Source organism: Bos grunniens, chromosome 27 (genome assembly GCF_055505025.1).
Source record: "Bos grunniens cultivar Pamir isolate PY7600 chromosome 27, Bosgru_T2T1.0, whole genome shotgun sequence".
NCBI classification, from domain to species: domain Eukaryota; kingdom Metazoa; phylum Chordata; class Mammalia; order Artiodactyla; family Bovidae; genus Bos; species Bos grunniens.
The window spans coordinates 3,546,740-3,558,926 of NC_141191.1; the positions used below are offsets into that span (position 1 = coordinate 3,546,740).

General features: G+C 43.5%; 1 protein-coding gene across 1 annotated transcript in view; it reads right to left on the bottom strand.

Moving 5' to 3' along the window:
• CSMD1 (CUB and Sushi multiple domains 1) overlaps window positions 1-12,187 on the bottom strand; it is a 2,074,203-nt gene that overhangs the window by 222,010 nt on the left and 1,840,006 nt on the right. The window contains exons 35-37 of the mRNA XM_086379826.1: window positions 7,413-7,616; window positions 6,442-6,566; window positions 5,454-5,550 (exon numbers count right to left, since the gene is read on the bottom strand). Coding sequence (XP_086235952.1) covers window positions 5,454-5,550; window positions 6,442-6,566; window positions 7,413-7,616 — 426 coding nt within the window. The remainder of the gene's footprint in view (window positions 1-5,453; window positions 5,551-6,441; window positions 6,567-7,412; window positions 7,617-12,187) is intronic.

The window sequence follows — 12,187 nt, forward strand, 5'->3', positions numbered from 1 at the left end:
TCAGTTTGACAATATGCTGGGACTAGTAATGTGTATACTGGCTGGGTCTTTGGATAATCAGTATACAAAGTATTACCTGACTGTTTTGGAAGAAGAACAGGCATAAATGGAGGACAAAAGAAAATACCAGGTACACTCTCTAATGATTGTGTGTGTGTCTTTGGAAGACGAATTTCCCACTTGAGATCTGGGGCCAGTGCCTCAAACCATTTTCCCTGAATATCCAGGTGAGATTGTCTGTGGGAGGCGGAGTCATTTCAGACCTGAACTGTGAGTATACAATTCACTATGAGACAATGTAAGCGTTTGCTGAATAATAAACAGAAAATGACTGCAGATTTAACCCCTTTGTTACTCAAACTTGGTTTGATGGATAAAGATAGATAGACAGAGAGGCAGACTTTTAAGAAACTGAGTCACGGAGAGGGAAAACATAAGCCTATCCCTATGGTCAGCAGACACATTTAAAGAGATCATTCTTTGAAACTAATTAATAGTTAACACTGCAGATGGGGGAAACCTGCAAGGTGAGGTGACCTTGCCTGTTTCACAAAGTCTTCTGTCTGAGCATCACCTTTTCCCCATCTAGGTTGTACCAGAAGCAGCATGCTGTCTGCTCAGCAGCGAACAGGGCACACCCGGGCACGTGGGGATGGACTTGTGAGGAGGAGGAAAGGGGGCCTGAAGGTCAGGGTGCTGCCTGCACCTGCTTGCTGGGCCAGCTCGACCCACCCCCACATCGAGACAAGAAGGAAACACCAAATAGAAACTCCAGTTTTAATCCACTTTCGTTCAAATTGTGTGATGCTTGCTGTCCTCTCATTCACCTTTTATTTCTGTATATTTTGGGTGATGCCTACAGAAAGTACAAAGCTAATGTAATGTTATTACAATGATCTAACTCATCCAAAAAGTAAGTTCTTGTTACAGCATTTGTATAACTTTCTGCCTGGTTTTGCCTATGATTTCAGATAATCAGTGTATTTAACCGCCTCCAGCCCCCAGCCAAGTTGTTTCCACATGTGCGTTCTCAACACACACTTCTGACTTTTTGTCTTTCCTGACTGTGTTGCAGCGCAATCGGAAAAGTCACTTCCACTGCTGACTGTGACATAAACCAGTCCTGTTACTGAAAGCACTTGAAGATGTTCCAATTCTGTGAAACCAAAATAATAGTCCAGTTCTTATGTGTGAGTCATGCATGCACTGTGTGTATGAAAGGGCTTAGTGGCTCATCACCGTCCCTCTAAACATTACTATTAATTGCAGCAACTATATTGATGAATGACGGTCCTGTCTGTACTTCCGTACTTCTACATATAATCATTTGTTTTCCTAAACAGATGCCGGGTTTCGGCGCCCCGGGCGCATAAGTGATGCGCACCTGCTGTGGCCAATGCCCACCCCTTGCAGCGGCATCCGCCTGGGACTCTGCTCAGAATGGGCGCACAGAAGAAGCGTATTCCCCCGGTTCAAAATGCAGCTCAGGGATTTTTGAAAAACTGTTGCCACAGGCGGAATACCTTTGATGGCACTGCTTCACTGACCTAGATAGAACCGCACGTGCGGGAAGCTGAGCGACTGTGCTCCAGGTTCGGCAGACGCTGCTCCAGCCACTGCTATTTACTCTCCCTTAATCCTGCTTGTCAGCGACAGATTGGTATGACTTTTGCTCTATCGTGTCCATTTATAATTTATCAACTGTCTACTTCCAAAAATGATTTCAAATAGCTTACAATATAAGTCCTACATACACATGGCTATCCAGACAGAAAATCAAAACCCTGAATTTATTCAAGAAGTCAGTCAATCATTTTTCTGGAAATGTGTACCTCTAGCAACTACTCATTCTTCTTTGCTTATAGTCAACAGCTAACTTTTAAAAATGGGTTCAGATTCTCCTTTTTAATTATTTTGAAATTATCACAGGAACAAAAAAGTGTAAACATGTATTACGTTTTGAAATATATTCAGACTTGATGGCTGATGTGTCATTTCTTCCATATAAAGTTTATAAAATACTCCTTTTGAAATATTTTAAGTAGCGTTTAACTTAAAATTGCAAATATGGTACAAAAAACTCCCATATACCCACTGTCTTGCCATATATTACAGAATAATGATATCTAGCTCTCTCCACATACAGATATAAGTGTGAAGTGATCTCTATCTACAATACAGGTATGTGTAGAGTTATTTCATTCTAAACCCTTTGGCTTCCCTGGTAAGTTCAGTCGGTAAAGAATACACCTGCAATGCAGAAGACCACCTGCAGTGCAGGATACCGGGCTTGCTCCCTGGGTCTGGAAAACCTTCTGGAGAAGGGAATGACAACCCAATCTCAAGGAGAGAGGAGCCTGGCAGGCTACAGTCCATTGCGTCGCAAAGAGTCAGATACAACTGAGCAACTAAATCCTTTGAGAGCAAGTTGCAGACATTGTGACATATTTTTAATAAAAATTTAGTGTGCATTTCTTAAAACAAAGGTGTTTATAAAAAAAAAAAAAACAAACACTAACATAGAGGCAGCAGGACCATATATCCCACAGAAATCACTGGAATTTCGACAATCTGCCAATAACAGCTTTTCCATCTATGATTGTGTCCATCTATGATTGTGTCCCTTTAGTTTTGTGAGGGTTTTTTTTTTGGTTTGTAAAAATTTCTTAGTCTTCCTTTCCCTTTCAGGAACTCAATACTTTTGAAAGATATGAGTTACTTTTTGTGTGCAGAATATTTTTCAAAATCAATTTTTATTTTAGAAAATTAGAATTTAAAATTTTTTACAAATTATAGTATATAAAACTTAATAAAAATTGCTCATGTGTAATATTTTTCTTTAAAGTTTTATAAGTTAATCAAATGCACACTACAAAGGATTTTTTGTCATTGTTTACATAGGAGATTCTCATGCTTTTAGTATTATACATTAATATATATTAATGAATATGTATTAATATATTATTTATATATTTAAGCTGAGACTACACTCAGACATAAGTTCAGGAAATGAGATTGCAAAAGATTGGGAGTAGTTAAAAACCAAAACACACAGGGGTGGTGTGCAGTAACAAGTCATGTCTTTGCCCTGCCGTAAGTCTTGGTGCAGGCAAACTTGAAAATGAGTTCTCCAAAAAAAGATGAACACATTTTGAAAAAAAAATGCTTTTTTTTTAAAGCAACATAACCTCCAAAGAGAATGTTTGATGTTCTTCATGACTAGATTCAGGTGGTGATACATTTTTGGCAAAAATATCAAAATATGATGCTGTATTCTCCCCTGTTGTTCAGTCGCTAAGTCAGGTTCTACTCTCTGCGACCCCATGAACTACAGCACACCAGGTTCCCTGTCCTTCACTGTCTCCTGGAGTTTGCTCAAATTCATATCCATTGAGTTACTCATCTTCTGCTGTCCTATGTTTCTGCCTTTTCACACTAGGATTCTCCAGTTCATAGGATTCTCCAGGCAAGAATACTGGAGTGGGTTGCCATCTCCTTCTCTAGTGGACCACATTTTGCCAGAAATCTTCACTGTGACTGGTTCACCGTGGGTGGCCCAGCACAGCATGGCTCACAGCTTCTTTGAGTTACTCGAGCCCCTTTGCCACAACAAGGCTGTGATTCATGCAAAGGGTATTCTCCTGAGGCCACTCTGTTTGCCCGCTCTCAGAGGTGTGAGGGATTTGACTCAGAGGCTTCCGGACTCTACTTCAAGGCATTTCCTCCCAAACTCAGCTTTAGTGACATCATGCTGGCTACTTGAAATCAGCTCTGGTGGAGAAGGGCTTACTAGCTTCCCAGGTTGTGCTAGTGATAAAGAACCTGCCTCTAATGCAGGAGACGTAAGAGATGCAGTTTCGATCCCTGGGTCTGGAAGATTCCCTGGATGAGGACATGGCAACCCACTCCAGTATTCTTGCCTAGGAAATGCCATGGACAGACTGAAGCGACTCAGTGTGCATGCACTGGAGGATTTATACCATGGCAACCGCAATTCTAAGTCAAATATAACCTTTCTGTTCTTCTGTTTGCTTATTTTGAAAGCAGGCTTATCAGTATACCAGTGCATACCTCGTCCCGCTACTGGAAATCTTGACATGACTGCCTTAGGAAGGTGGTGTCTGCCAGGCTTCTCACTGTGAATGACTTTGTTCCTCCTTTGCAGCGAGTGCATGAGAACCAGGTGAGGAGGTGCATGGAGACTGTGGCTGTCTGTCCTCATCAACCTCATATGCTACCTTCAGCCTCCACTGAGCTCCCCACGTGGCTCGTGTATGTCCTAATGGCCACCAGCGGCAGCTCTAATTCCATCTCCTTCCGATTTGTTAGTTTAGATTTATTATAGTTTGGGAAGGCTTTCTCTCCCACTTCTTACACTCATGCATGTGTCTACGCATATCAGCGTGGATCCACATATTTCTATTATGTACAAAGTGGCTCATCATGCATATTTTCTCTCCCAGAGCTTCAGAGTCAGTGGCTCTCCAAAAAGCACTAGTGCCTTTAAGGGAGAATGGTACTTCAAGTGATTTCAGAAACACACAATTGGGTTCTAGGTGGGCAACTCCTTGCTGAGGGGTTATTGTTTTACACCTCACAGGATACAGAGGTGGGAAATATGTACACACACACACACACACATTTCTATGTCTATAGCTGTACAGTTGTACATAGGGCTTCCCAAGTGGCTCAGGGGTAAAAAACTTGCCTGCGAATACAGGAGATGTGGGTTCGATCCCTGGATTGGGAAGATCCCCTGGAGAAGGAAATGGCCACCCAGTCCAGAATTCTTGCCTGGGAAATTCCATGGACAGAGGAGCCTTGCAGGCTACAGTCCATGGGGTTGCAAAGACTTGGACATGACTTAGTGACTGGACAGGCATGCACAGCTATACATGTGAAGACCATGAGTTCACACCAGTGTCTCTAGTTCAAATCCATCACAACCAGCTCCACGCCAGCTTTCTCATCCCTATGTATCTAACTCCCCGCCCAGTCATGAGAAACCCTGTCCCCATCCTCCATATGTTTACTTCGGTTCTCAGTTTCCACGTCTGCCCCCGACCTTCCATCTGGACCCCAACCGCCTTGCTCCCTGACCTCAGTGCTTGGTCCCCAACTCCATCAAACACTTCTAACAAGTGCAAGAGAAAAGGAAGTCAGCCAACCCAATGTTCATTGTCCAAGCCACCCCCACACAAAACTGACTTCAGTGAAGACACCCTGTTGCATCCACAGGGTAATAACCCATGTTCTCCCAGCGCGGGGCCCACCACCCCTCAGCCTGCTGCTTGCAGGGGATGGTGCTCCCCTTCCAAGCCTCCCAACACTAGAGAAACTTGTTAGCACAGAGAAGAGTCTCCCAGGGAGAGGTCGGCACTGAGTGTTCTCCTGCAGTCCGTCATGGCGTGATGACTTGGATTCACAGAAACTCGGGGACGGGGTCACCTCACCTGAAAAGCTCCCCAGCCTCGGCGCGCTCGCGTCACCACCGTCATAAATCTCCAGAGAGTCCCAGTTCTGCTCCGTGGCAAAGCTGATCACTTGAATCTACCAAAGAAGCCAATATTTGTCCTTCACTTAATAAAATCAGAAGAAAACAGAATGGAAACATATATGTAGTGTATATGTAAAATAGATAGCCAATGGGAATTTGCTGTATGACTCAGGGAGCTCAAGCTATCTAGAAGAGTGGGGTGGGTGGAAGGTGGGAGGGAGCTTCAAGAGGAAGGGGACGCATGTATACCAATAGCAGATTCATGTTGATCTGTGCCAGAAGCCAGCACAATATTGTAAATCAATTATCCTTCAATTAAAAATAAATAAATTTAAAAAATTATGGACTCTGTTGGAGAGGGAGAGGGTGGGAAGATTTGAGAGAAGGGCATTGAAACATGTAAAATATCAAGTGTGAAATGAGTCGCCAGTCCAGGTTCCATGCACGATACTGGATGCTTGGGGCTGGTGCACTGGGACGACCCAGAGGGATGGTATGGGGAGGGAGGAGGGAGGAGGGTTCAGGATGGGGAACACATGTATACCTGTGGCGGATTCATTTTGATATTTGGCAAAACTAATACAATTTTGTAAAGTTTAAAAATAAAATAAAATAAAAAAAAAATAGACTAGTCCAATGGGGTTTTCATGACATTAAAAATATACATGTGAGAGAAAGGCAAAACCAAAGAAGATGAACCATCGAAATGACATCCACAAAACTTCCACAATGGCACTTTTGATAGATTTTATTCTAAAAGTCTATCACCTTAATCTCAAATGTAGACACATGATTAGAAACACTTGGTAGCAATGGTTAGAGAAGAGAAACAGGTTACAGTTTGTATATTTAGAGTAACCAATACAAAAAGAGGGAAACAAAGAAGGGAAAAGCCTGTGGGCAGAGCTCTGTTTCTTAGGAGTCTCTGGGCTTTGCGAACATACCTGGATTCCTGACCCTTCTGTAACGATGATCTTCCATATGCAGTTTAAGTTGTTGCCATAAGGTTCAGGGAAGCCGGGGGATAAAATGGTACCTCTCCGCTGAGTGAAATTGCCACTGCACGGGACTGAAAGCCAAACCCACACTTAGTGTAAATAAAGTACAGTGAAGAACACTAATTGTACTCAGTGCCCCTTCGCTGTGTGATCAGCTATTAAGAGATATTACATGGACTATGATACTTGAAAAGGCATTTGTAGCCAAAGTCAGACTTAGTCTGTTTTCTTTTAAATGATCAATACCATAGATGATCATCTGCTCTGCTGCTAAGTCTCAGACATTGTACCCAACAACAGCATCTCTGAAGTGAACTCTGTTTAGAGTAATTGCTCTACTACAAGTTAAGAAGCTCTGTGGAGTTTTCTCTTCCATATACAGACAGGCAGCTCCAACGGATACTAATGGGATTTGTGAGCAAATCCAGAGAGAAGAGATGCTTAAAAGGCACAGATGAATTCAAGTGCTAATCATGATTGCCCTGGAGGTCCTTACACAAAATGAAGCAAATAAACTATCACCAACAATGTCTTTGTTATTTGGGATGTATTAACCTACTATTTTTCAGATCTTCATCAGCACCAATTTATTAAAAGGGCATTACACAAGTCATGTAACAAATCAACGTTATAATGATTTTTCCCCCAAACGAAATTATGTTGAATACCCATGGCTTGTGATGGCATACTTAATAAGTATCAAAAAGGAAAACACATTTCATACTTGTTAATCTGATGACTTGCTTCATGAAACACAGTAATTTTTAGGATTTGGCTGCTACTCAATTATTTCTGATAAAATAATTTGCCCTTTAAACAGATCTGGAGCAAGAGTCCGCTTACGTGGACCAGAGTCCTTAGTGAACTGGGACTGCGGACCCCGTGCAGGTGATCACACCGTGGGGACACACACTTACCCACGCAGCTGGGGATCGTGTCATTCCACTGAGCCAGAGCGTTGGGCACAGACTGGCAGCGGATGGCCGTGGAGCCCTGGAGCAGGTAGCCCGGGCTACACTCGAAGCGGACGATGGACCCTGCGGAGAACTCCGAGCCGATTCTCCTCCCGTACCTAGGCTCGGGGACAGAGCTGCACTGCGTGTCACTGGTCCTCGGGACAGCTAGAGGCAAGCACACAGCACAAGCATCTGTGTCTGCAGCACAAAGCCACGATAGCTCCTTGGAAACAGATCTAAGATGAATCCAGGGAGAGTTTCTGCTGATGTGGAAATTAATAATGTCTTTTGCAGACTCTATGAGGAATGGCTCAGGGAGCACTGCCACATCTACATGCCTCCTCAAGTCAACCCTGAGGACCACCTCAGATTCCCATCACAGATGGGGAGAACATGGCCCATGGAGAACTGGCGCTTTATGAGGACAGAGTGATATTCAGGCACTGAATTTAACTAAGTACCCAGATTATTGTGCCGGTGATAATGAGATGACTAAGAACTTGCGCTCATCCTTAAGGACCTCAGACTCTAGTGAGAAGAGCTGCTATATAAAGGATTACTTATAATGTGACCATGGTGATTAAAAAGCAAAATTAAAAACAGAACTACCATATGATCCAGCAATTCTACTTCTGTGTGTTTGTCTGAAGGAAATGAAATCCCTCCCCTGGAAAGGCATCTGCACCCCCATGTGCGTCAGGGTATTATTCGCCATAGCCAACTTACGGAAACAACCTCCATGCCCACCAATGAATAAGCAATGTCGTATATACATATGATAGAATACTATTCAGCTGTCTAAAAAGGAAGGAAGTTGAGCTACTTGCAACAACATGGACGGACCCACAGGACATGGAAGTGGAACAAGTCTGTCATAGAAGGACAAATACTGCATAGTTCCACAGATAGGAAGCAATTAAGAGACAAACTTAGAGAAGCAGAGAGCAGATGGTGGTTGCCAGGAGATGGGGGGAGGGGTGCGGGGAAGGCAGAGCTACCATCCAACGGCAGACATTCAAGACGCCCAAGTTCTAAAGATCAGATCAGCTGACAAAGCTGTGCCAACAGTTAACAATGCTGTATTGCCTGAGTGCTAAGTTGTGTCTGACTCTTTGCTACCCCATGGACCACAGCCCACCAGGTTCCTCTGTCCTTGGGATTCTCCAGGCAAGAATACTGGAGTGGGTTTCCATGCCCTCCTCCAGGGGTCTTGCCAACCCAGAGATCAAACCCGCATCTCTCACGCCTCCTGCATTGACAGGCAGGTTCTTCACCACTGTGGCTCCTGGGAAGCCCCGAGGTGCCGAATCATGCACTGTAAATTTTACAAAATGCTAACTGCTCATTTTAAACAATGATTGAAAGGACAGCATGAGAGGGTAAATCTCATGTTACCATAATAAAATTAAGAAAAAAAATATACCATAAGAAAACATATAATTATGGGATTCATCCTGTCAGGAAAGACTTGAGAGGGAATAGAGGGGAACAGGAGTGGCTGAGGGCACAGCCAACCTTCTCCTTCCTAGGGTCTTCCCACTGGACCAGCAATTCTCCAGGGTGGGAGGAAGGGAACAGGGAGCCATCTGGGGCTGGAGGGGGCACTGACCCTTTCCCAGTGTCTAATATTACAACTGTATGTTTGGAAATGAAAAGAACAGATTACACAGCAAAGAGCAAAGCTTGGCAGTACACTCCAGCTGGCTGGACGTCACTTGCTGAAGGAGTGGGAAACATGAGGACTAGTCCTGACTCTGACACCTGGCTGCTGGCTTCCTGAGAGCTGGTTCCCTCTGTGGACCACACACAGTCTCGGAGGCCACTGCATATTCGTGATCACAGGCAATCCCGGGAGCACTGTGCGAGCCGCAAAAAGACTCCAAATCCCCCGCCCCAGATTCACAGGACTGCCACCTCTACTGATCCCAGTCAGCCCTGCTCCGTCCCTCCCACATCCACGAACGGATGAAGATGCCCACCACCACAGAGGGCCCTGACAGCGCTGAGCCCACGGCAGCACCTTCAGCTCCACCGCACAGGCCTGCCTCCTGCAGCCACCCCCCAGCTCTGTGCTTGTCCCCATGTTCTCCAGTGTATGGATCTCATGGTCTTTGACCCTGGGCACAGTAGGGAGCCTCCTTCCAGTGAGGCATCCACCCAGGCTGTAGATCAGAATTCACTGATATGCAGGGAGTGATCACTATAAGCGATTTTCCTGTTTACAAAAGGAGGCACGAGATCAAGTTTGAAAAACACTTCAGGGGCAAAGGGGTGGGTCACCCCAAACCGACACTCTGAGAAATAGATCCACCAGGTATGCACTTGGGAGTTTGCATATTGGCTTCTGTCTCTGCATTGAGAGTCAGTTCGTGTTGATCATCTTCGAGATCCCCATCTTCCTGTCCTTGAGTACCTTCTGTGAAAGTGCAGCCCTCTGAGGGGGACGTTTTGCTTACAAATAGTCTTTCTGTCTTTATGGTCCTTTTCTTAATACTCTGGCATCTTGGGTTCGATTGAACCCGAGCAATAACTGACACCATTTGGGTAAATTGCTGGAACCACTTCTATGAGAATGAAAGTCAGAACACTGCTTTGAATAAACTAAGCTTCAATTCTGTGTTGAAATATTTTTGCTCAGAAGGCAAAAGTTAATAAAATTGCATATTGTCTAATAACTATGAGAAAATTAACAATATTACAGAATATTTTTCTATAACTGAAAACAACACAGAATATAATACTCTATTGTAAACATATTGCTCACAGCTTATATTTGTCATATTTTAGTGTCTGCATATTGTGTTACAGTTGAACAGTAGCATGAGAGGGAGAAACAAACAAATAAATACAATGATACTCTACAGTCAATTCTTGACAATTTTTTTTTATAAATATGGAGAAATCTCTAATCTTAATTGGTCTATTTGTCTTGAACTATTTGAGAAGCACCATTGCTTGTGGCCAAGTTTCCACACTTGTCGAAGGGCCTCCAACAGTGTTTTTCCAGGGTCTCACGAATGAGGAGAAACACACCATCAAGGGTCATCTGTAAACATGTCACTATTAACCTTTTCTTCACAAACTTCCGAGTTGTGTATGTTTAAGGAAAATAACACTAAATGAATAATACCTGCATTTGAATGAAATGACGGAGAACATATTTTAGAGGAAGAAGTTGGAAAAGTGAAGAGACCAGTTTTAAGAATCTGAGAAAATGGAGCAGAGAAACCTAGAATCTTGAAGCATCAGAAGTGCCTGTGGCATCTGTGGGGAAATTCCAGCCACGCTGATCAGCTGCTCCCTTTCAGCCCATCCGCTAGGCATGTCCTCACCTGGAGATTTCAGGCCATACCACAGAGAAATTTCATGCCAGTAGCAATTATTCTAGTAGTCATGTATGGATGTGAGGGTTGGACCATAAAGAAGGCTGAGTGCCAAAGAATTGATGCTTTCCAATTGTGATCCTGGAGAAGACTCTTGAGAGTCCCTTGGACAGCAGGGAGATCAAACCTGTCCATCCTAAAGGAAATCAACCCTGAATATTCATTGGAAGGACTGATGCTGAAGCTAAAGCTCCAATACTTTGCCTACTTGATGCCAAGAGCTGACTCATTGGAAAAGACCCTGATGCTGGGAAAGATTGAAGGCAGGAGGAGAAGGGGGCGACAGAGGATGAGATGGTTAGATGGCATCACTAACCCAATAGACATGAGTTTCAACAAAGGCCGTGAAAAAGTGAAGGATAGGGAAGCCTGGTGTGCTGCAGTCCATGGGGTCACAAAGAGTGTGACACGACTTGGCAACTGAACAACAATGACAACAACAAGCGATTATTCTCCATGTTTCAGTGAATGCTGTGAGGCAAACTGAGATCAGCCAGGGCCGAGTGGAAGGGGATGAGGTTTGCCTGGAACAGAGGGTGGTAAACACGTGACTGGCTTCTCAGGCCATGGACTGTGCTGTGCAGAAACTGGGTGCTATTCTCTGGGACTTTCATGATCTGAAAACGGGCAATATTCTGACCATGGGGAAAACAGGAACAGGGAGTGGAAAAGCTTTTTCTAAGTTTGGGAGGAAGAATCTAGACTAAGGTTTTCTTTGCTTGACATCCTTTCTAGGCGAGCAGATACATGTTTTAGTTGATTTTCCCCAGGCCTCATCTTTTCTAAGATGGCATAAATTGTAAGTTAGTATTCCGGTTCTAAGAAATTCACATGTTGTATCAAGAGCTTATAAAACGCATACTTCTTACAAAGAAGATTGAGCATAAAGTGTTGTGCATAATTCAGTGATGTATGTTTGAATTCACAGACTAGTACTGGCTTGTCAGGACAGATTTTTCAACTATGAGAACCGAGTGACTTTGAGAAATAGAATATGTTCATCTGTCATTCAATGAAAAAGGAAAGACTGCTTTACTTGGATAAATTATTCTTGCCTGCCTTCAGGTTTATTTTATTGCTATCATTGTTTTCTTTTTTTTTTCTCCTTCAACCCTAAAAGAGGTGCAGTAAGACAGCTGTCTGCTCATGTCTATAGCTTAGAGAATTTGTGGTGGTGAAAGATTCCAACACCCTCTTACCTGCCTCACTTTACGAATGTATCCTTCTACCTGCAAGGAGCACGGGAAGCAAAATAATAATAATAGTAATAAAAAATAAAACCCCACAATAGTCAAAACTATGATTTTTCCAGTAGGTATGTATAGATGTGAGAGCTGGACCATAAAGAAGGCT